Below are 23,975 nucleotides of genomic sequence, written 5' to 3' on the forward strand. Positions count from 1 at the left end.
CGCAGTAGAGCCATGTGTTGGTACATGAGTGAAGCTTCGATGCCTCACGGGGCTTCATCTCATCATCAGCAGAGAGGGAGGGTGGCTGAAGTTTCCGCTCCTGAGGGAATAATGAAGAGAAACTGCTCCTCACGGCGCTCGGTTTGAACAAAGTCGAGAGAATCAAAGTGCAAGGCAACAGATTTTATTTGAAAGGCCTACCTGGCGTCAGGGTACAGCATATAAATATGGTTAGTCCAGAGCTGTGGCACAATAATAGACTTTTCTTTCTTACATTCAGCTGATTGGTGAAGAAAACGGTGAGTAAGGTCTTAGCTTCAGGCTGCGCTCTTTCCAGCCTCTTCATTCAAACACTTAGCTGCACAGAATGTTATATATAGCTTAATAAATATAATAAATAACATTTAAAATGAGGGGAAATATTTTGGAGCCGGATTGGCGTGAATAACTTCTCAGTCCTCCTTCAGTCGCGGTAAAAGGCGGTGGAGCGGCGGATTTTAGTCGCTCACTTTCCCCGACACCGACACGTTCACTCCACTGTAGTCCAGCGAGTACATAGGCCACTGCTGCAACACAACACACACAGCGTTTACACGTTGAAGAAAAGGCAAAGGTACAAGGCTGTGTTACATAATTCACTTCCTGACTATAGAAACTCCGTATCCCAAGAACCATTGCGACATCGCGCCCGCTGGTCAAGGCAACCAGGTTTTCAGCAAACACGGCCAGTTTCTTTTACTTTGCAGACAAAAGTTCTATATTATTTCACTATTAACCTCTTAACTCCCACCTGAACCGAGAGGACCTTTTTCCTCACGTCATCAGATTTTTTTTCCACCATTTTTTTGTTGGGTATTTAACTCATTTTTGTAACTTTTTTGTCATTTTTTGGTCATTTTTTTTTATCACATTTTTGTCATTTTTTTGTCAATTTTTTAATCACATTTTTGTCATTTTTTTGTCATTTTTTTGTCCATTTTTTATCACATTTTTGCCATTTTTTTGTCATATTTTTGTCATTTTTTTGGTTATTTTTTGGTCATATTTTTGTCATTTTTTTGTCACATTTTGTCCCATTTTTGTCATTTTTTCATCAATTTTTCGTCACTTTTTGTCAATGTTTTCTCACTTTTTTGTCACATTTCCATCATTGTTTTCGTCTCAGTTTTGTTGCTATTTTCACAGCTTTTTTCCAGAAGCTTTTGGACTGGCGTAAAGCCAAAATGGAGAAAATGTGCTCTGCTCAGGTGGGAGTTAAGGGGTTAAAGTCACATGATTAATATCAAGTAAGAACAACATGATTAGAATTATGTAAGGGTAACATGATTTAACCATCTGAAATTGAGTAGTCATTTTTTTGTCATTTTTTAATCAATTTTTTGTCATTTTTTTGGTCAATTTTTTATCAAATTTTTGTCATTTTTTGGTCACATTTTTGTCATTTTTTTGGTCATTTTTTGTCACATTTTTGTCATTTTTTCATCAATTTTTTTTATCACATTTTTGTAATTTTTTGTCACATTTTTGTTATTTTTTTGTCACATTTTTATCAAATTTTTGTCATTTTTTTGTCCCATTTGTGTAATTTTTTCATCACTTTTTGTCAATGTTTTCTCACTTTTTTCCATCATTGTTTTCGTCTCAGTTCTGTCGCTATTTTCACACCTTTTTTCCAGAAGCTTTTGGATTGAGGTAAAGCCAAACTGGAGAAAATGTGCTCGGTTCAGGTGGGAGTTAAGGGGTTAAACAATCTGAATCCTGCTAATCGGAATAAAAATGATCGGTGGTTCGTTTAATTGGAACATTTTTTTGACGTTTTTCTTACTCTCAGTGTTAGATATGGAATAAAACGTCAACTCTCTGCCTGCATTATGGTTGAATACATTGTTTATAATATGTTTTCTACATTACAATAAATAAATACGTGTGGGAACGTGAAGCTCCACCAATCAAAAGCCTCGTAGTAGATCATGGGAGTTGTTTAAAGCTACTAAAATTCAAGAATATATAAGCTTAGGGTGAATAAAGTCAGAAAAAAATAAAATAAAATAAATAAATAAATAATGACGACATCTGACTCACCATGACGGGGATCTCGCTGGCCACGCCCCCTCGCTCCGACGGAGACGGCGCTTGGCTGCTCTCCTGAACTCTTTTACGTTTCCGTTGATTCGAGTAAACGTCTGCCCCTAATACAAACACACACGTTACTCTTCACTTCACAAACGGAGGCAGGATTTTTCAAACACAGATCGCACACAGTGAATGAAGCTGAAATAAGGGACATGGGGATAAAGACGAGTCTGACCTGCGTTACAGAGGGGACTGGCGACCTCTGCAGGCGGCCTGTGGCAAAGACAAACACATGTTACAAGCTGTAGTCATTTAACCCCTTAACTCCCACCTGAACCGAGCACATTTTCTCCAGTTTGGCTTTACCCCAGTCCAAAAGCTTCTGGAAAAAAGCTGTGAAAATAGCAACAAAACTGAGACGAAAACAATGATGGAAACGTAACAAAAAAGTGAGAAAACATTGACAAAAAAGTGAAGAAAAATTTATGGAAAAGTGGCAAAAATGTCACAAAAATGTCACAAGAAATTGACAAAAAATGGACGAAAAATTGACGAAAAAATGACAAAAATGTGACAAAAATGTGACAAAAATTGACAAAAAAATGACAAAAATATGACAAAAATATGACAAAAATGTGACAAAAAATGACAAAAATTTGATTAAAAAAATGGATGAAAAATGACAAAAATGTGACAAAAAAATGACAAAAATGTGATAAAAATTTGACAAAAAAATGACAAAAATGTAACAAAAAGATGACAAAAACTTGAGAAAACTTGAGAAAAAAATGACAAAATGTGACAAAAATTGAATAAAAAATTGGACGAAAAAATGAAGAAATTTATTTCAAAAATGTGATACAAATTTTACAAAAAAATTACAAAAATGTGACAAAAAATGACAAAAAATTGATAAAAAATGTATTAAAAAAAAATACAAAAATGTGACAAAAAATTACACAAATGTGATAAAAAATATACAAAAAAATGACAAAAATTTGAAAAAAAATTGCACAAATTTGATGAAAATAAAATACAAAAATGTGACAAAAAATGACAAAAAAAATGACAAAAAAGTTACAAAAATGAGATGAATACCCAACAAAAAAATGATGGAAAAATAATCTGATGACGTGAGGAAAAAGATCCTCTCGGTTCAGGCGGGAGTTAAGAGGTTAAACACAGGTGGAGCAGAGGAGAAGAGCCAGTATAGAATGTGGAGGATCTCACTGAAAATGCTGTTTGATGTTGAAGCAGACGTCCTGGCTCGACTGCAGGATCCTCTCCAGGCTCGTCAGGTCGTAGGAGTTGGGGTTTCTGAAGGGGATGTTTTCTGGAAGGCCACAGATCTCCACCGCGTCAGGACTGCCCCGGATCAGTTTGTAGGGCACCATGACGGGCCCGCCCTGGCCCAGCGCCTCGCCTGCGGACACAGAGGGGAACCAGCAGGGTCACGGTTTACTGCTGCGCGTCAGGGGGCATCATTTGTTTAAACTGGAATGTAAAACCCAAGCGGACCGTATTTGTTGTTGAAGAGCTCTCGGACCTGCTCCCTCAGCAGCCCCTTCTCCCCCACACGGCCCAGGTTCTCTTCATCTGAAACACAAGCACAAACCGTTAAGGCATTCTTCTCTATTCATTACGGATGCACCTAAAGATTCTCACATGTAGAAATGTCAGTTTTTGTCTTTTTGTCCATTTCCAGGACAATTTCTAATGTAATTGTCCCGGCTTCAGTGAAAATAGTAATATATGTGTTTAGACAATTACACGGCAAACCTCCAAAGAAAACCAGAGCGTCTGTGCAGAAATGTAGCAGGCCAAATATAATGTACTTTTAAAGCCCCGGAAAATCTTCAGTTTTAAAGATCAGAGGAATAAGGGGATAAAACTTAGGGGGAAAAAAAGCCAGTTTGAATCAAATCAACGCTTTTTCATGCCATTTGCTTGATTTTGGCTTATAAAGTGGACATACAGATGCATATGGGGGTATTCTGCTTTTTTCAATCACATAGCACCAGTCTATATCACACTACAATGATGACCAAACCTTCTGTTGGTCTGTAAATGCAGTAAATTAGAATAACTGCCTTGTATAAAATTGCCCTCTCAAAATGGCTGTAGTGAATGTCTTGAAATAGGCCTCTGTCTCTTTAAGAACCTCTGACCCTTTCCGACACACGCTGTCTGTGGCATCAGTGGGGAGGGGGTTCTGCTGAGGAGCAGTGGTTGGTTACTCGGCTGGTGACGAAAGCTCGGAGGCGTCTCCAGGAGGTGGGGGCGTTCCTAGGAGGACTCAGGCAAACCTATCCCTAAAATGGCCGCCATCGGAGTTTTTACAGATTACTCAAAAATACGTGAATGTGCCAAGGCAACACTTCAGGCATGTTTTTAATGAGGGAGTGACATAATAACATGATGTAAAGCTTGAAAAAGTCGATTTTGCATAACACCCCCCTTTAAAGCTTGCAAATAACTTTATAAAGGCAAACCCCCCCCTTCCAGAGCCTCAGCCTGAGAGTTTGAGATAAAAAATTGAAAAAAAGCAGGAGAAAGAGGCGTTCCTGGAGGACTAAGGAGCGTTTGGGGGGGCTATGGGTCTGTGATTGACAAGCCTGAGTCACCTTACAGGTAAACAGCCTCTCCCTCTGCCTCTGACATCAGATTTTACACAACCTCCAACAGAGGTACCACAGTCAAATATCAAATGCAGTACAGACATTTCCCCTGTAGAGGCGCCACACTGACGTTTTTAGGCAGAAAGTTGATCTATTTACTTATTTGCACTAAATTGCAGCACTATTGGACACTCATTTATACAGTTTATTAGCAAAGAGGGTACATTTTCCTTTAAGTAATCTTTCAGTCTCCATAAACAGTTTACAGCTTCTGCTCGGCCCGATAAACACTTTGAACCAATGGAATGTTGGATTATGGGCTTTAAAAATGTGGAGGACAGTTTTTCGGTTTGTTTCCAGGAAGTACAGAACGAAGTTATAACAAGGTTTAATCCAAAAGAAAAAGTATATTTTGCATGATTTGTCTCTTTCCAAGCCTGATTTCTGTATACAGCTGTAAGAGCAGAAGAATATGAGGACAACCCTGGGATTGGGGCACCGCATTTACATTTGATAAGTGAAAATGGTGTTTAATCACGTGCAGGTTTTTACAGTCATGGGGGAATGTTTGTGTCCGGACTCACCTGTGATCGAAGTAAACGCTTTTTTCATTAAAGTTACACGACGAGGAGCTGAAATAATAAACAAGGAAAATCAACAAATTAAGAAACATCTTCATCTGTATCTAAGAAAAAGCAAATCTGTGACAAACCTGGTTTAGGAATGAGTCCTTGAAAAGGTCTGTGAAAACAGAAACTGTCATTGTCAGGTTTGCACTGGACAAACTGTGCGTAAAGAGAGGGATAAATACTTAGTGATGGTGAAGTGGATTTTATCGGCGACGGCCAGAATCCGCTCCAGGTTTTGTGAGCCGAAGGTGCAGGGTTTCCTGAAGGGGATTCCAGGGGGCAGGCCCTGGATGATGATGGAGTCGGGGTTGTTCTTGATCCTCTTGTAAGGCACTTGGACAGGGTACTTGATCCCCAGAGCCTCCCCGTATTTACGGTTGAACAGGTCCTGGACCTGCTCTCGGAGAGTGTTGGCCAAGTCGATCCGCGACAGTTTAGATTCTAGGCACTCTGTGAAAAACAGGGATCCAGTTTATCTGCATTACTCTCTATTTAAACTTCAATCAGCTTAAATAAATGAATATTAAATATCAGGTTGCAAAAGCTTGATTAACCTCTTACCACCCGCCTGAACCAAATGCATTCTGTCCTCTTTGGCCATTATATAGGTCTGCGTAACACCTCATTTGAAAGCTAAGACCCACAAAACTGATCTTTTTCCTCGCGTTGTTGCTGTGTTGTGTCACCTTTTTTATGTTTTATTTTGTTTGTTTTTCAAATATTTGTTGAATTTTTGTCACATTTTTGTCACATCTTTGTTGAATTTTTTTTCACATTTTTGATAAATTTTTGTCACATTTTTGTTCAATTTTTGTCACATTTTTGATGAATTTTTGTCACATTTTTGATGAATTTTTGTCACATTTTTGTTGAATTTTTGTCACATCCTTGTTGAATTTTTGTCACATTTTTGATGAATTTTTGTGACATCTGTGTTGAATTTTTGTCACATCCTTGTTGAATTTTTGTCACATCCTTGTTGAATTTTTGTCACATCTTTGTTTAATCTTTGTTGAATTTTTGTCACATTTTTGTTGAATTTTTGTCACATTTTTGTTGAATTTTTGTCACATTTTTGATGAATTTTTGTCCCAATTTTGTTGAATTTTTGTCACATCCTTGTTGAATTTTTGTCACATCTTTGTTTAATTTTTGTTTAATTTTTGTGACATCTTTGTTGAATTTTTGTCACATTTTTGTTGAATTTTTGTCACATTTTTGTTGAATTTTTGTCACATTTTTGTTGAATTTTTGTCACATCCTTGTTGAATTTTTGTCACATCTTTGTTTAATTTTTGTTGAATTTTTGTGACATCTTTGTTGAATTTTTGTCACATCTTTGTTGAATTTTTGACACATTTTTGTTTAATTTTTGTTGAATTTTTGTCACATCCTTGTTGAATTTTTGTCACATTTTTGTTGAATTTTTGTCACAAATTTGTCCCATCTTTGTCACATCTTTGTTGAATTTTTGTCACATCCTTGTTGAATTTTTGTCACATTTTTGTTGAATTTTTGTCACAAATTTGTCCCATCTTTGTCACATCTTTGTTGAATTTTTGTCACATCCTTGTTGAATTTTTGTCACATTTTTGTTGAATTTTTGTCACAAATTTGTCCCATCTTTGTCACATCTTTGTTGAATTTTTGTCACATTTTTGTTGAATTTTTGTCACATTTTTGTTGAATTTTTGTCACATCTTTGTTGAATTTTTGTTGAATTTTTGTCACATTTTTGTTGAATTTCTGTCACATTTTTGTTGCGTTTTTGTTGCGTTTACATCCTTGTTTTCTTCTCATTTTTTGTGGCTGTTTTGGTGCTTGTTTCCCCAAGAAGCTTTTTGATTAGGGTAAAGCCAAACTGGAGAAAATGGGATCCGTTCAGGTGGGAGTTAAGAGGTTAAAAGAAGGTTTCATAGTAATCATCGGGTCTAGGTAGTTTGATAATTGATGAAATTTTAGATATCACTCTTTAAAAATGTATATATTTTGATTATTTGGTGGAGACAGTGTTACGTTGTTAAAACCTTGTGCATGTAAAAATGCCACGTGCGGCTGTAGCAAGGGGCTGAATTTCATCTAGTTAGCTTTGTATTTTGTACATGGTTCGTGTCAAATAAACTTTCATCTGCACCAGATTTAGCTAATGCTATGATCCATCTGCCGCCCCCAGGCAAGTGCACCATATTATTACACACTCGCTCTCATTCATCATGGCCCGTTTACATGTTTTTTTAGTGGCATAGGTGAAACCGGAGCAGCCGGAGGAAACAAACACAGACACGAGGAGAACATGAAACTCCCCACAGAAAGTCCTCGTTCATCCTCAGCCCCAAGTGCTAACCCCTGCACCGAATCGCAAATCAAGTGTTTTAACCTCTTAACTCCCACCTGAACCGAGCCCATTTTCTCTAATTTGGCTTTACCCCAGTCCAAAAGCTTCTGGAAAAAAGCTGGGAAAATAGAGACAGAACTGAGACGAAAAGAATGAAGATGTGACAAAAAAGTGAGAAAACTTAGATAAAAAAATGATGAAAAAGTGGCAAAAAAATAGCCAAAAAATGATGAAAAAATGACGAAAAAATGTCAAAAAATTGACAAAAAAAATTATGAAAAATTGGAAAAAATGACAAAAAATGTACAAAAAATGTACAAAAAAATTATGAAAAAATTATGAAAAAATTATGAAAAAATTATGAAAAAATTATGAAAAAATTATGAAAAAGTGGCAAAAATGTCACAAAAAATTGACAAAAAAAATCGACAAAAAAGGACAAAAAAATGTACAAAAAAATGACAAAAAATTATGAAAAAGTGGCAAAAATGTCACAAAAAATTTACAAAAAGTGACAAAAAAATTACTATTTGACAAAAAAAATTACTAAAAAGTTAGTTGAAAACCCCCCCAAAAAATGATGGGGAAAAAATCTGATGACGTGAGGAAAAAGATCCATTTAGATGAGATGTAGATCTTAACTTTCAAATGAGGCGTTACACTGGCCTACAGGATTTGGGTAAAGCTGAACTGGAGAAAATGCTCTCGGTTCAGGCGCGAGTTAAGAGGTTAATAAAAAATATTCAGTGGGGGTAAAAATCGTCCTGCTCTACAAAGGGTTCTTAAATCTGACTGAGCTGATCCTGGTACTTGTACTGACTTGTAGCTTGTCCACTATAAAACCTGCTCCATATAGAAGTTTTTACCAGAAAAGCCGGGTCTGGGGAACGCTGTGGCCTCTTCACTGGCAGCTGCTTTCATTGCCTCTTGTTCTGGGAACAACAGAAAACAACACTGTTATCATTCCCTCATTTCCCCTCAGTAATAAGCCTCTGATACAAGAAATAAATAATGTTAATGTAATATCGAGCATTTATCTACAGTGGCTCCTCTGATGTAAAAGTCTAAGACCGAGATCTCTCCTGTGCATTTATCTATTCATGCAAAAAACATTTATGGACTGGACTTAGTTGACTCAAGCGGATCATTGTGGAGAAGTTCTGATCAAACTTAAAATCTTTTCCAACATGTTTTTTGTTTTTGAGCATATTTCATTAACCTCTTAACTCCCGCCTGAACCGAGAGCATTTTCTCCAGTTCAGCTTTACCCTAATCCTGTAGGCCAGTGAAACACCTCAAGCTCAGATCTACAAAGCTCATCTAAATGGATCTTTTTCCTCCCGTCATCAGATTTTTTTCCATCCTTTTTTGGGGGGTATTCAACTCATTTTTTTCAACTCACTTTTTCAACTCACTTTGTCATTTTTTTTTTAAATCTTTTTTTTTGGTAATTTTTTTTGTCTTTTTGTCATTTGTCACATTTTTTGTCTTTTTTTATCTTTTTTTTGTCATTTTTTGTCATTTTTTAATCTTTTTTTTTGTCATTTTTTGTCTTTTTTGTCACATTTTTGCCACTTTTTGGTCACTTTTTTTTGTCATTTTTTTGTCGTTTTTGTCACATTTTTTGTCTTTTTAAATCATTTTTTTTGGTCATTTTTTGTCTTTTTTTGTCACATTTTTGCCACTTTTGGTGACTTTTTGGTCACATTTTTTGTCGAATTTTTTGTCCTTTTTTTTTTCACCTTTTTTGTCATTTTTTTAATCTTTTTTTTGGTCATTTTTTGTCTTTTTTGTGTCATGTTTTGGTACATTTTTTGTCTTTTTTTGTCAAATTTTTTTGACATTTTTTGGTCAATTTTTTTGTCTTTTTGTCATTTTTTGTCACATTTTTTGTCTTTTTTTTAATCTTTTTTTTTGGTCATTTTTTGTCTTTTTTTATCTTTTTTTTTGGTCATTTTTTGTCTTTTTTGTCACATTTTTGCCACTTTTTGGTCACTTTTTTTGTCATTTTTTTGTCGTTTTTGTCACATTTTTTGTCACATTTTTTGTCTTTTAAATCATTTTTTTTGTCATTTTTTTGTCTTTTTTTGTCACATTTTTGCCACTTTTTGGTGACTTTTTGGTCACATTTTTTTGTCGATTTTTTTGTCATTTTTTGTCATTTTTTAAATCTTTTTTATTGTCATTTTTTGTCTTTTTTTAATCATTTTGGCCACTTTTTTGTCACATTTTTTTTCCCACATTTTTGCCACTTTTTCGTCACTTTTTTGTCACTTTTTGTCACATCTTCATCATTGTTTTCATCTCAGTTCTGTCGCTATTTTCACACCTTTTTTCCAGAAGCTTTTGGATTGGGGTAAAGCCAAACTAGAGAAAATGTGCTCGGTTCAGGTGGGAGTTAAGGGGTTAACCTGGATGACAACAAGAATCTACTTAGAACCACAATGAGAAAACTAAAGAATAATCAGTTTGCGACGCTGTAGTGGAGGCGGTTTGTGTTGAAGCACCTGAGTCTGGAATCGAAGGCAGCTCCGTCTTCACCTGCTCCGTCAGCAGCTCCGGCCTGAGGAAACACACACATTAACGTCTGTGGGTTTGACACGTCTGATCGTCCGCCGCGTCTCCTCCACTCACCGTCTGATCACAAACTGGATGTCGGAGCTGACGGCCAGGATCTTCCGGAGCTTGGCGACTCCGAAGCAGTTGGGTCGTCGGAGGGAGATTCCTTGAGGCAGCCCGGTCACGTACAGCTCGTCCGGATACATCTGGAACTTGGAGTACGGGACTTTACACGGCTCCGGGAGGCCCAGGGCGTCGGCTGCAGACACAAGGAGACCTTTATCAGCGGGTCACACTCATGCGCTGGCTACGGCAAAATGGAATAAATCATCTCGAATGCTTGGTTTGTGCCCTCACTAAATAATATCGATGACCAATGAACTTTAGTGGATAACATCGAAAATGACTGTTCTCTCTTTGGATAGCAGTGTTTTTACTTTACCCATGTCCATGGTCTGTGCTGTAGAAAAAAAACATTTAACACATTGAGTGCCAAAAACTAGTTTTTGCAGTTTTTTTTATTATTACGGAATAAGACACCTTGGGCCTCAATCTTGTGCATCAAAATGGAGACGATAGCGTGATCTTGCCACTGCAGACTTAGCGCATTTAAGTGGGTGGAGACACACATTTTCCTCCAACCAGATCGACTCCGCCTCCAGGAGAGTGGTTGTGTGGTTGTGTGGGGTGAACATGTGCTTTTGTTTTGCTTCGCGTTCACGCCGAGCGTGGCCGATCCGTGCCACAGCGGACGCTGTAGCTCTTTTCCTCTCGAGACGTGAACATGGTTCAGCTCACGATGGGGTAAATAAAGTTTTTAGTTTGACCTGTGAGAGCCTAAGGCTTAAGAAAGAACGCAAGACAGCACAATGTAAACGAGGAAGTGAATGTCAGCGACGTTTCCATCAGTGCAGTCACCTCCTCTTGTGACGCCCCCTCACAGGTGGCGGAGGCGAATGGCACATATAGCACCGCCACTCGGAAAATAATTTGCCAAGAGCCTGCGCCGCCCCGTGCGCCGCCACAAGATCTGGCCCCTTATGTGTGATTTTGGTAGCTCTGTGATGAACTGAAATAAATGGCGATCAAAAACTTGGGAAAAGTCACGATCTGGACATTTTATTATTGCGTTTCTTTTCTTCTTCTTTTTTTTGTCTGAGGGGCCGTGGTGTTAGTCTGAGGGGCCGTGGTGTTAGTCTGAGGGGACGTGGTGTTAGTCTGAGGGGGCGTGGTGTTAGTCCGAGGGGGCGTGGTGTTAGTCTGAGGGGGCGTGGTGTTTGTCCGAGGGGGCGTGGTGTTTGTCCAAGGGGGCGTGGTGTTAGTCCGAGGGGGCGTGGTGTTAGTCCGAGGGGGCGTGGTGTTAGTCCGAGGGGGCGTGGTGTTAGTCCGAGGGGGCGTGGTGTTAGTCTGAGGGGGCGTGGTGTTAGTCTGAGGGGACGTGGTGTTAGTCTGAGGGGGCGTGGTGTTAGTCCGAGGGGGCGTGGTGTTAGTCCGAGGGGGCGTGGTGTTAGTCCGAGGGGGCGTGGTGTTAGTCTGAGGGGGCGTGGTGTTAGTCTGAGGGGACGTGGTGTTAGTCTGAGGGGGCGTGGTGTTAGTCTAAGGGGGCGTGGTGTTAGTCTGAGGGGGCGTGGTGTTAGTCTGAGGGGACGTGGTGTTAGTCTGAGGGGGCGTGGTGTTAGTCTAAGGGGGCGTGGTGTTAGTCTGAGGGGGCGTGGTGTTAGTCTGAGGGGACGTGGTGTTAGTCTGAGGGGACGTGGTGTTAGTCTGAGGGGACGTGGTGTTAGTCTGAGGGGGCGTGGTGTTAGTCTGAGGGGGCGTGGCGTTAGTCCGAGGGGGCGTGGTGTTAGTCCGAGGGGGCGTGGTGTTAGTCCGAGAGGGCGTGGTGTTAGCCTGAGGGGCCGTGGTGTTAGGCTGAGGGGGCGTGGCGTTAGTCCGAGGGGGCATGGTGTTAGTCCGAGGGGGCGTGGTGTTAGTCCGAGGGGGCGTGGTGTTAGTCCGAGGGGGCGTGGTGTTAGTCCGAGGGGGCGTGGTGTTAGTCCGAGGGGGCGTGGTGTTGTGCAGTTTGACAATGCAGAGCAGGTTCCCATGGAAAGATCGAAACAGTTGAGATTTTAACATTTCTCCAAGTTTTTAAATGGTCAAAATCGGTCCATGGACGACTGAGAAACATCCCGTTAAAGTCTTCAATCAGAGAATCAGGCTGTTTAAATGCACACCATAAAAAGAGATCGAGAACACGCGGTGTTTCAAAACATGTCAACAATGTTGTCGTTGAAAATCGTCGTTGGAAATATTTCTTCTGTTAGAGACCCGGCCGCTAATGGAATACAGGCCAGTATTAGAGAATTTATGGTAATTAGAAAGGAGAGTGTTTCATAAAACACACAATATCTTCTAGAATCTAGTTTCTAGAATCAGTGATTTTGATCAAAACTAGCCTCTGTTTAGCTTAGATTTCTCAGGAACCGAGCCTTAGCATGTGTCCATAGCTATAACATAAAATACGTTGTGGTGCTACAAATATCATGAAAAATGGTCTGGATTGTTGGCTCTCAATGTGTTAAGCTGTGGACACGTTTTTGATATTCATCCTGATTTGGCTTCTCTCAAGATCACGGAAATGTGGCCGAATGAGAGTTCCTCACAAAAAACAGTGCTTTTTAGTGTGTGGTTTCATACAATAGCCTCATGTCTGTGGTCAGTGCACTTTGTATCGTGGTTTAAAATCCTCTGCTGTGTCCCGGGCTCTTTCACTTTTAGAATAACTCACCAAACTTGGAGCTAAAGACACTGTCCAGTCGCCGTCTGAGCTGAAGGATCATCTCCCCAATGTCTTCCTCCAAAGTGGCGACTGAAAACGAGACAAAAACATGAAGAAAATGCTGAAAAGAAAGAGAGACACGCGAGCTGAGGATTCATCATGAGAACGATATAAAAGAGCTCCGTCTGAGATGATAAACACCACCGGCGTAAAGTGAAGACATTACATGCAAACACTGTAAGTTAACACTACCTTCTGGGGATCTCCTCAGACCTGGAGCAGAGGCGTCTGGAGGTGGAGCTTCAGCTGAAAAACAACAGCCCAGTTAAAAGATCTGAAGCAAAAGTAAAAGAGCTGTCAATTCATCAGTTCAACATTGATTTCAATAATTAGCCAATAAAACCTGATGAATTAAGACTTCTTATTCACTATCCACAATCCTCATCCAAGCAAAGGTCTGTTCACCATGGCTTCTTCAGGTGGTGGGAAGTCAAAAGTAATGCTTCTTAACAGCATTTTAACCTCTTAACTCCCACCTGAACGGATCCCATTTTCTCCAGTTTGGCGTTACCCGAATCAAAAAGCTTCTTGGGAAAAAAGCACCAAAACGGCCACAAAAAATGAGAAGAAAACAAGGATGTAAACGCGACAAAAAAATGACAAAAACTGAACAAATATTTGACAAAAATTCAACAAACACGTGACAAAAACTCAACCAACAAGTGACCAAAAAAAAAAAAAACAAGTGAGAAAAAAACTCAACAAAAATGTGACAAAAATTGGGAAAAAAAGTGACAAAAAATCAACCAAAAAGTGACAAAAATAAAAAAAAAATGTGACAAAAAATCAACCAACAAGTAACCAGAAATGTATAATAAATGTGAGAAAAACTCAACCAAAAACTGACAAAAAATCAACCAAAAAGTGACAAAAATTCAACAAAAAATGGAAAAAAAATCAACCAAAAAGTGACAAAAATTTGACAAAAAAATGACAAAAAATCAACCAAAAAGTGACAAAAATTCAACAAAAATGTGACAAAAAATCAACCAACAAGTGACAAAAATTTGACAAAAAAATGACAAAAAATCAACTAAAAAGTGACAAAAATTTAAAAAAAAATGTGACAAAAAATCAACCAACAAGTGACCAGAAATTCAACAAAAACTGACAAAAAAAATCAACCAAAAACTGACAAAAACTCAACCAACAAGTGACCAAAAATGTATAATAAATGTGAGAAAAACTCAACACAAATGTGACAAAAATTTGAAAAAAACAAACAAAAAAAACATTAAAAAGGTGACACAACACAGCAACAACGCGAGGAAAAATATCAATTTTGTGGGTCTTAGCTTTCAAATGAGGTGTTACACAGACCTATAGCCAAAGAGGACAGCATGCATTTGGTTTAGGTGGGTGGTAAGAGGTTAATAATTAAATACAAATGTTCAATACAAAGATTCTTAGAATATTTCATTTCACAAGAGCCATAAACATTCAGTTTCAGTTTTTGTATGCAGAATTATAAGGTTCTATCTGTGTTCTGAGATATTTAGGTTTAATAGAGCATAATATAAATATATGTTTTTGCTCATAAATCCTATAAAACGCACCAAAATCTACACGACTTCCATATTCTGGACAGATTAGCTCCAGGAACAACATGTGAATATCGATTTGTGACACTATTCATAAAACATATGGCTAAGCTAAGCGACAGTCCTCTTCATTACTCATTTGAATGGCCATCGATCTTACGTTATATGAGCAAACATGATGATGATTTGATGAAATCGACAGCTCTGGTCAATGCAGTACTGTATATATACTGTATATTCTTCAGCTTCCAAAAAAAAAGTTACAAAGAGAAACCAAATGTTCCTTAAATTGTCTGGGCTGTAGTTTTTTGTGACTAGATTCACTGCGGATGACGTTGAGCTTCACTTACCTCGATACCATTCCCTTTGTGATCATTCATGAACAAAGAAAAAGAAAACTTAAATAAAAGGCAATGAAAACAAAAAGATGCAGAGAACTGAGATCAACAACGGGCAGAGCATTTCCTCCAGGAACTGAAGAAGGATCGACCAAAATCCAAATCATAAAAGGACAAATCACGAAAGGAGCTCATGATGAACTCGTCTCTGTGTGTGGAAGGTTTAGGTTTGAGATGATTTCTGAGAGAACCAGGAGGAAATGTCTCTGCTCGGCTGTCACTGTAAGCTGTGTTCTATAGACGACTGTGTTAGACGAAAAGGAAAGCTATGGTTATTGAAAACGAGAGGGAGAAGTGGAGGCGACTTGTTGGGACTTTGTTTGGAACTAATTTATGACGGGACGATTTTCTCGAGTGGGTGTATGGATGATATGGATGACAGTGGTAGAGGGTTTGTCTTTAGACTGACAGTGGTAGAGGGACACTCTTCAGGTTGACAGTGGTAGAGGGTTTGTTTTTAGGCCAGGGCTGGGCGATATTTGGACAATTACGATTCTAATCGATTTTATTTAACCCCTTAACTCCCACCTGAACAGAGCACATTTTCTCTAGTTTGGCTTTACCCCGGTCCAAAAGCTTCTGGAAAAAAGCTGTGAAAATAGCAACAAAACTGACACGAAAACAATGATGGAAATGTGACAAAAAAGTGAGAAAACATTGACAAAAAAGTGACGAAAAATTGATGAAAAAATGACAAAAATGTGACAAAATATGAAAAAAATAAAATGAAAAAAAATTGATTAAAAAAATTACGAAAAAATGACAAAAATGTGACAAAATGCTACAAAAAAATTTGATAAAAATTTGCCAAAAAAATGACAAAAAATGACAAAAAAATTAGTAGAATACCCGACAAAAAAATGATGGAAAAAAATCTGATGACGTGAGGAAAAAGATCCTCTCGGTTCAGGCGGGAGTTAAGAGGTTAAAATAAACTTTTAAAAGGCTCCTGATCTTTCATATGAAGAAAACTGCTCAGAGTCCTGCTCATTAATATTTCATAATGTAGCTACAATAAGGCCCATTAAGATAACACTGCCCTTTATTTAAAAATAGTTATTTCTGTTTTAGATATTCCTTGCCTGCTCTCAAAAGTAAAACCTCTTCAAAAGCCTTGGAGTTTTCTCATCATGCTTCTGCTGAAATGGGCGAGGAACACGCCTCACTGTGGTCCTCAGGGTGGGGAGCTGACATTGCTGTAATACCACCCCCTGGTGGCCAGGGGCCACTCCAAGAGACACTTGGGAGCATTGATTGTAATGAGACTTCCGACCTCCCATGAACGACCTAAAAGCCCGGCTCCAAAGAGTTTTCTTTTTCTAAAAATCGCTATGACCCATGTGACCCATGTGACCAGGTGAAATATTTTTAAACACACTGGTTTTTGTTTATCAACCTGAACAAGAGGGAGCCTTTTCAGTGCATTGACTGGCTCCAGAGCCTGTCAATCAAGCTCTGGAGCTCTTTTAAGGAACAGGCTGCGTAGGAGGAGTCTGAGCGGCCATTAAGGTTCACACATGACTCGGGACCTTTCCTATAAATGGGGCTGAATGGGTATTAATCTATCTCTAATTATTATATCTATGCTCTGCTGTGATTGACAACTGTCTCCATGGGACTCAAGGGAAAGGGGCGGGGTTAAATGGTCCGCTCAGAGCAGAGTGAGAGAAAGGCACAGGAGCAGATCGGAGGAAAGTGGGGAAGAAAACTCCAGGGCGTCCTCTTAAAACACAACACTTTGGCCTTTGTGAAGCAGCAGATCGTCAGAAAGTTTCTGCTTCTCCGCTGGTGTCATTTCACTACGGAGCGTCTGAAACTCTGACAATCTGGTCGCACGTTGGAGGGACACGGAGCAGCTGGATTCGATTTTACGATTTAGTCATTTTCCAAATCGTCTGTTTTTAAAAGCATGAATTAATTGAATTCATTAGATTTATCGCCCAGCCCTACTTTAGGCAGTGGTAGAGGGTTTGTCTTTAGGCTGACGGGGGCAGAGGGTTTGTCTTTAGGCTGACGGGGGCAGAGAGGGTGAAGGGTTCTCAGCGGGATGTAGATAGTCACCTGTACCGTTCTCTGTTTGACATGGGGCAGTGGAGGGCGAGACTGTCGCCGGCTCCACAGACTCAGCAGCTTCCTCCAGGCAACCGTCGTCTTCTGAAACACACAAGACATTTATGAAACAAAATCTGAGTCGACAAAACACTGTGAAAACACTGGAAAAACAGACGGAGAAGATTCTTGTTGTTCAGCAGGCTCGGGTAAAGATCAACAACAGAGTCAATAAAGCCGGTTAGGGGGGACTTTGGACTAAACCAAAGCTAATCATGGCAGCCCCTCAAAGCAAACAGAAGCCGAGGTAGTGTTTGTAAAGCAGACCAACACTACAGAAGCACTGGACACTTTTCTTTAATAGAAGGGATGTTGATTCTAGGTTTTCATTTACGGCAGAATGGGCAGAGTAGAGGTGGGTCATCAATATATCATCGACAAGATATTATTCAAATTGTTGTTTGGATATATAGATGTAAATTTGATAAACACAGTCGAAATGGGGAAAATACGGAGGAACAAACGGGGAAGTTGGTTAAAAACAGTGAAAAAAAATGGGTGGAAATTTGGAGAAAATATGGTAAAAAAAATTGTGGCAACTGGGGAAGAAATTGGCTAAAAATTGGGAGAAAAGGGATGGGGAAAAAATGAGAGAATTGAGGGGGGAACTTGCTAGAGAATTGGAAAAAATTGTGAAAAAACTGGGGGAAAGAAATAGGGTAAAAAAAAATGAGGGGGGAAGAAATAGCAGAAAAAATTATAAAAAAAAAAAAAAAAAACAGGAAAGAAATTGGGAAAAAATGAGGGGAAAAAAAAAAAAGTAGGAAATTGGGGGAAAATGAGGGGAAAACTTTTTTTTTTTTTTTTAATGAAGAAATTGGGGGGGGGAAAAGGTAAGAATTGGGAAAAAATTAGGGGAAAATTGTATCCATCCATCCATTTTCTTCCGCTTTATCCGGGGCCGGGTCGCGGGGGCAGCAGTCTCAGCAGAGATGCCCAGACTTCCCGATCCACGCACACCTCCTCCAGCTGTTCTGGGGGGGCCCCGAGGCGACACCAGGCCAGCTCGGAGACATAGTCCCACCACCGTGTCCTGGGCCTTCCACGAGGCCTTGTCCCACTAGGACATGCCTGGAACACCTCCCGCGGGAAGCGACCAGGAGGCATCCGGAACAGATGCCCGAGCCACCTCAGCTGGCTCCTTTCGACGTGAAGGAGCAGCGACTCTACTCCGAGCTCCTCCCGGGTAATTGAGCTCCTCACCCGATCGCGAAGGGTGCACCCAAAAAACAAAAAACTAAAAAAAAACTAATAAAATAGGGGAAGAAATAGGTGAAAATGGGGGATGTTTGCAGGTCAATATCGCCCCAGGTTTAAGCTCAAGATGCATAAACAGAAGCTAGATTCACCCTCTTTGATACACAGCGTTAGCATTAATTCATTAAGCCTAACCCTATCACCTCGTATAATCTTTAACCTTCCAAGAAACACTATATCAGGATCAAATCAGGACAAAGCCATAACTAAACACAACAGAAGCGTCCTCTCCCTTCTGTTCATAACTTAAATGATTTAAACGGGACTCGCCTGGTGCTGTGAGCTGTAGGTCTTTACTGTCTGGAGGTTCGACCTTGATCTTTTTCAGAGAGTTGCAGGAAGAGTCTGCGGGAGGAGGAGCTGTTCAGACACAAAGAGGAACGATCAAGCTCTTCTTCATCTTAAGACTTTGATTAAAAGTCACGAAGCCTCATTTAGGTGATGAAACATGGGACTCACCAGCGTTACACTCGGTCAAAGGACTGACACACGCACTCGTCGATCTGGGGAGGAAACAAACGACAAAACATCTCAGGAAATAGTATAAGCAGCAGAATAACAGAAAAAACATGTATGTCTTTGTATCTACAGTATATATATATGTCTCTATAATCCTGTGCAGGATGCTTCTGAAGACTAATATGTGTCCGTGTTGAACTGTGACAGCAGGGGGCGCTTTATTAAAGGGTGGAGGGAGCTAGTTTGGAAGATAGAAATAAGCAGATTCCAAAACAAAACAAAACGTACGTCTTTCTCTCTCATGGTTCTGAAATTATAATAAAAAATCTACAACACAAAATATGAAATAAAATAGGATCCCAGGTGTACAAACTTGTGACCGATTTTCACCGCGATGTGTCTCAGCCCTGAGGCCGAGTGAGTTGTTGAAGGACCCATTTTAAAACTGTTTCCGATGCAAAAACAGAGAGTTTCCATCTCTTTTAGTTCTGGAGATATCGACCTTTTATTGGCATGATATCGGCCGATAGTCGCTATTACACTGCGTTCCAAATTATTATGCAAATGACATTTTTCTAAGATTTTCTAAATTGTCAACTCAAATGAGAGTCAGCATAATTTTCAAGTCTTTACCTGGTAGAGGATCATTTAAATGTGGTGGAAAAAATTTCCTAGTGATAGCAGTATTTTTTTCAAAAATAGATATACTAAAAACCTCAAAATCCACTGTTCCAAGTTATTATGCAACTCATCGTTTCAATACATTTTAAAGCTTGTAGTTAACTGAAAATGGTCATTTGTTGTATTTGTAGCATTAGGAGGTCATATTTACTGAAATCAAAAGCTATTTCAATCAAAAAAACAGGTCAAGTTATATTTTACCATAGGAGCCCTTGTGTGATAGCAGCTTCAAAATTCTTAAATCCATTAAAATTGTAAGTTTTTGGACAGTTTCTGCTTGGATTTCTTTGCAGGATGTTAGGTATAGCCTCCCAGAGCTGCCGTTTGGATGAAAACTGCCTCCCACCCTCATAGAAGTATTTTTTGTTGAGGCTTCAAATGTTCTCAATAGGGCTGAGGTCAGGGGAGGAGGGGGTCCACATCATGAGTTTCTCTCCTTTTATGCCCATAGCAGCCAGTGATGCAGAGGTTTTCTTTACAGTATGACATGGTGCGTTGTCAAGCATGAAGAGGATTTTGTTAGGGAAAGCACGGCTCTTCTTTTTGTAGCATAGAAGACAGTGGCCAGTCAGAAACTCAAAGGTCATTTTCACACCTTCAGGGAGCCTAAAAGGGCCTAAAGGGGCAGACCAGCTCTCTCACCATGATTCTGGCCCAAAACATGACTCCGCCCCCTCCTTACTGACGTCACAGCCTTGTTGGGACATTGTGGCCATTCACCAACCATCCACTACTCCATTGATTTGACCATCCAGGGTCACACGGCCTCATCAGTGAACAAGACTGTTTGAAAATGAGTCCTCATGTATTTCTGAGCCACTGCAGCCGTTTCTGTTCATCAGCTTCAATTAACAGTTTAGGGGAGGCCCGGATAGAAGGTTTATGCACAACTGCAGCCTCTGGAGGGTCCTACACCTTCATGTTCGGGGGACTCCAGAGGCACCAGCAGCTTCAAATACCTGTTTGCTGCTTTGTGGCATCTGTTCTCCTAATCTGATGTGTTTGTCTGGCAGAAACCGTCCATATTGTGCCTTTATCGGCACAAAACGGAGTGTGCTCTGAATCATCCACAAATCTCTTATCAGTTCGATGATTACGCTTCATCTTTCATGAAATATCGAAGGTTTTCATACCTAGACCAAGGCATTCAGCTATTTCACGCTTTTCATCAGCAGAAAGTCCCTTTTTCTTTCCCATATTGCTTGAAAATGATGATCTGCATAATAAAGTGGAACACCCTTTTCAGTTGTTTTTCCCTTAACTGGGCTTAACCCGACAACTAATCATCCCAGGTCTCTGAGATTAATGTCAGTGACTCATAGAGCCCCAAGACACGATACCATCCATGAGTTTCATTATTATTGTTTTTTTTTTTACCTTTTTGACACAAAAATCCAATTTGCATAATAATTTGGAATGCAGTGTATATAGTCAAATACTAATATATTGGCTCAAATACACCGCATACCTCTAATAAAAATGCAAGAAAAGACTTTTGCACTCTCCTTTGCAGCTCTGACCAACCGTGATGCCCTTAAGGCGAGATCAAAAATCAATGTAGAGATATTGATTTGAAACATTACTGATATAAATATGAGGAGGAAATCAAAATAAGGCTTCATATATACACAATCTAAATAATGGACTGAGCCAGATTAAAATTTATGGTTTTATTTTATTGACATATTAGTAACATTTTTTCAGACGGGATTTTGGATCTTTTGTTTAGTTTTTTTAATTAACTAATCATGAGTGAAAAAATATGCAAAAACTCAAATTCCACCTTGTTTTTTTTGGGTTCAAAGCTGAATAAATCAGGCTTGGAATTAGATATTAAAAAATCCCTCTGAAAAAACCTTCAAAATATTGTTAAGTCCAAGACTGGAAAGTTTGAGGCGTTTCAGGCGCTGCCCGAGTGGGGCCTTATCCTCATTCAGAGGAAACTAGCCCTGGAGTTTCATACCGAGTGTGCATGCTCGCCACTCTTTTGTATTTTGTGGCTCCCAGAAGGAATAATACCATATTTGGATTAAAGCGTCAACACGGGGACCCTTCGGGACACGTGGATGTAAAATCTGTCAATATTTGTACATTAATACCCGTGTGAAAGACGGAGCTGCTACTTCCAGGTTATGTCCGCCTCACTCACCGCAAAAACATCATAAAATAAACATCATATGGGGTAAGTTTAGTCCTTTTTATACTCTGAAAAACTAAGATGCAAAGGGTGGAAACTAGAGACTAGACTAGTGTCTCGCCTTCACACATTTACAAATTCACAAATATAATATCAGTAAAACAGCAAACAACAAAGGAAGGAAATGATCAAGTAAAAGGTGATGATACTCAGCTCCGCCCATGTTAAGCCCAGTGAGTCTTTAACAGTGATTCAGTGTACGGTGTCTGCTGTGTGTCTGCCGTGTCTGCCGTGTCTACTGTGTCTACTGTGTCTGCCTCTGCTGTGTCTGCTGTGTCTGACCTGCTGCTGTGGGGATTGCTGAGCAGTTCAGGGACACTCGGAGCGTTCAGATGATCAGGGAAGCCCTCGTCAGACGCCGCTCCCAGGTCGTGCTTGATCTCCTCGCGAGTCATCTTTCCAGCAGCTTAAAGAAAATAATACTAGGCTTTAATAACGAGAAAATGAAGAACAAGATGTTAAAAGTGAGAGGGAGGATTTACCTGTGAAAATCCTTTCGTCGAACATGCTGCAACACAAAAGGAAACGTCAGACAAAACGCAACACTGGGTCTTTAGACACTGCAGAAGACAAGACTACGTGCAACACTTCATCAACCACTTGCACGATGATTATTGCGAAACTAGACACTATTATGTGTGCTTTTGGCAGCTCTGTGATGAACAGAAGTGAAATAAATGACGATCAAAAACTTCGTCAGGATCTGGACATTTTATATTTACAGTATTATTGCCAGCAGCTTCTCATGGATCGAAACAGTTGAGATTTTATCATTTCTCTGAGTTTTTAAATGGTTAAAATCAGTCCAAGGACAACTGAGAAACATCCTGTTAAAGTCTCCAATCCAGAACCAGGCTGTTTAAACGCACACGCCATAAAAAGAGATCGAGAACACGCGTGTTTCAAAACATGTCAACAATATTGTTGTTGAAAATTTACTTGAAACGGAAATATTTGCCTCTTCCCATAATGTTAGTGTCCGTTCAGAGAGGAGAGAGGAGTTACTCAGAAAGGAGAGCGTTTCAGAAAACACCCTTTATCTCCATTTCTAGAAAAAAATCTGTGATTTTGATCAAAACTAGCCTCTGTTTAGCCTAGATTTCTCAGGAACCGAGGCACGTAGAATTCAACTGTTTTCACCTACGGAGAACTTAGAGTCTCACCTTTCTAACAAGCCACAACATGTGTCCATAGTTATAACACAGAATATGCTGTGGTGCTACAAATATCATGAAAAATGGTCTGGATTGTTGGCTCTCTACGGCTAAATCCCCAAAACAGTGCAGCCTCAATGTGTTAAAGAAAAACACAGCAAAAAATGCACAAATGTATAAGTGCAAAAGGCCAATAACAAAACAATAAAAAGAAATAGGTGTTTAGTTCAACTCATGTTAAAAAGCCAGTGAGAAAAGGTACGTTTTAAGGAGAGATTTAAAGTTCTCCAGTGACTCAGCGGCTCTGACCCACAGAGGAAGGTAATGCTGGATATCTGGAGAAAAACTGGAGAAAGTTTGCTTGTGTAGATTTGGGGTTGAGAGGTTAAAAGGAAATTTAAATGACCCAAAGTTCACGTTAATCCCAGTAATAAATGCACTGCAGTATGATAGGAAACAGAGCTGGCTATAACGATAAAACTAGAATAATGAGATGATCTGCACATCCCTGTCCTTGTGAGTGAAAGCTACCGTTTGACGATGAAGCGGATCCCGTGGCGCTCGTCCAGGATGCGTTTGAGTTTGGGGACTCCGTAAGTGCACGGCCTCTTAAAGGGGATCTGGTCGGGGATGCCCACGATCTCCACCGCTCCGGGGTCACAGGCGATTTTGCGATACGGCACAGGCACCATGTGATCCAGACCCAGAGCCTCCGCTGTGAACGGGAAGCAGAGACGGGTCAGGTCAGCGTTTCAGAAATAAGTCAGAGAACAAAAGAGGTCCCCTCACCGTATCTGCTGTTGAACAAGATCTGCACGCATTCTCTTAATGTGTTGATGTCTTCAGTTTCTTTAATGAAAGTGTCCCATTTTTCTAAAAACAAAATAATCCTCAAGTTATTCATGAAGAGTCAGCGACATATCAAGATGCTAAATGAGTCTGGCATTGGTAAAGGTGCAAAGGTGAATAAATAAAGAATGAATGTGGACTCTCGTCGCAGTGTGGCAGATCATTAATAGAAACTTGCTTGTGTTTTACCTGATTTGTCGTGCACGATGGAGAACAGGAGCCTCTTGGAGATGTGGATGCTGGGGGGGCTGTGACAGTGCTCTGCAGAAAGTCTCGACACATCGTCTGAGAAGGA

General features: G+C 39.7%; 2 protein-coding genes across 2 annotated transcripts in view; both read right to left on the reverse strand.

Moving 5' to 3' along the window:
• The window catches only part of clip2 (CAP-GLY domain containing linker protein 2), a 317,314-nt gene that overhangs the window by 240,398 nt on the left and 52,941 nt on the right, over nt 1-23,975 (reverse strand). The window lies entirely within an intron of this gene.
• The window catches only part of gtf2ird1 (GTF2I repeat domain containing 1), a 36,754-nt gene continuing 12,947 nt past the window's right edge, over nt 169-23,975 (reverse strand). The window contains exons 7-26 of the mRNA XM_079566676.1: nt 23,870-23,965; nt 23,621-23,704; nt 23,363-23,546; nt 22,160-22,185; nt 21,960-22,083; nt 18,800-18,843; nt 18,611-18,700; nt 17,036-17,128; nt 13,228-13,281; nt 12,985-13,065; nt 10,290-10,473; nt 10,163-10,218; nt 8,522-8,587; nt 5,503-5,770; nt 5,404-5,432; nt 5,276-5,323; nt 3,592-3,669; nt 3,304-3,496; nt 2,083-2,212; nt 169-566 (exon numbers count right to left, since the gene is read on the reverse strand). Coding sequence (XP_079422802.1) covers nt 498-566; nt 2,083-2,212; nt 3,304-3,496; nt 3,592-3,669; nt 5,276-5,323; nt 5,404-5,432; nt 5,503-5,770; nt 8,522-8,587; nt 10,163-10,218; nt 10,290-10,473; nt 12,985-13,065; nt 13,228-13,281; nt 17,036-17,128; nt 18,611-18,700; nt 18,800-18,843; nt 21,960-22,083; nt 22,160-22,185; nt 23,363-23,546; nt 23,621-23,704; nt 23,870-23,965 — 1,997 coding nt within the window. The 3' untranslated portion in view covers nt 169-497. The remainder of the gene's footprint in view (nt 567-2,082; nt 2,213-3,303; nt 3,497-3,591; nt 3,670-5,275; nt 5,324-5,403; nt 5,433-5,502; nt 5,771-8,521; nt 8,588-10,162; nt 10,219-10,289; nt 10,474-12,984; nt 13,066-13,227; nt 13,282-17,035; nt 17,129-18,610; nt 18,701-18,799; nt 18,844-21,959; nt 22,084-22,159; nt 22,186-23,362; nt 23,547-23,620; nt 23,705-23,869; nt 23,966-23,975) is intronic.

This window comes from Gobius niger (assembly GCF_951799975.1).
Source record: "Gobius niger genome assembly, chromosome: 11".
Classification (NCBI taxonomy): domain Eukaryota; kingdom Metazoa; phylum Chordata; class Actinopteri; order Gobiiformes; family Gobiidae; genus Gobius; species Gobius niger.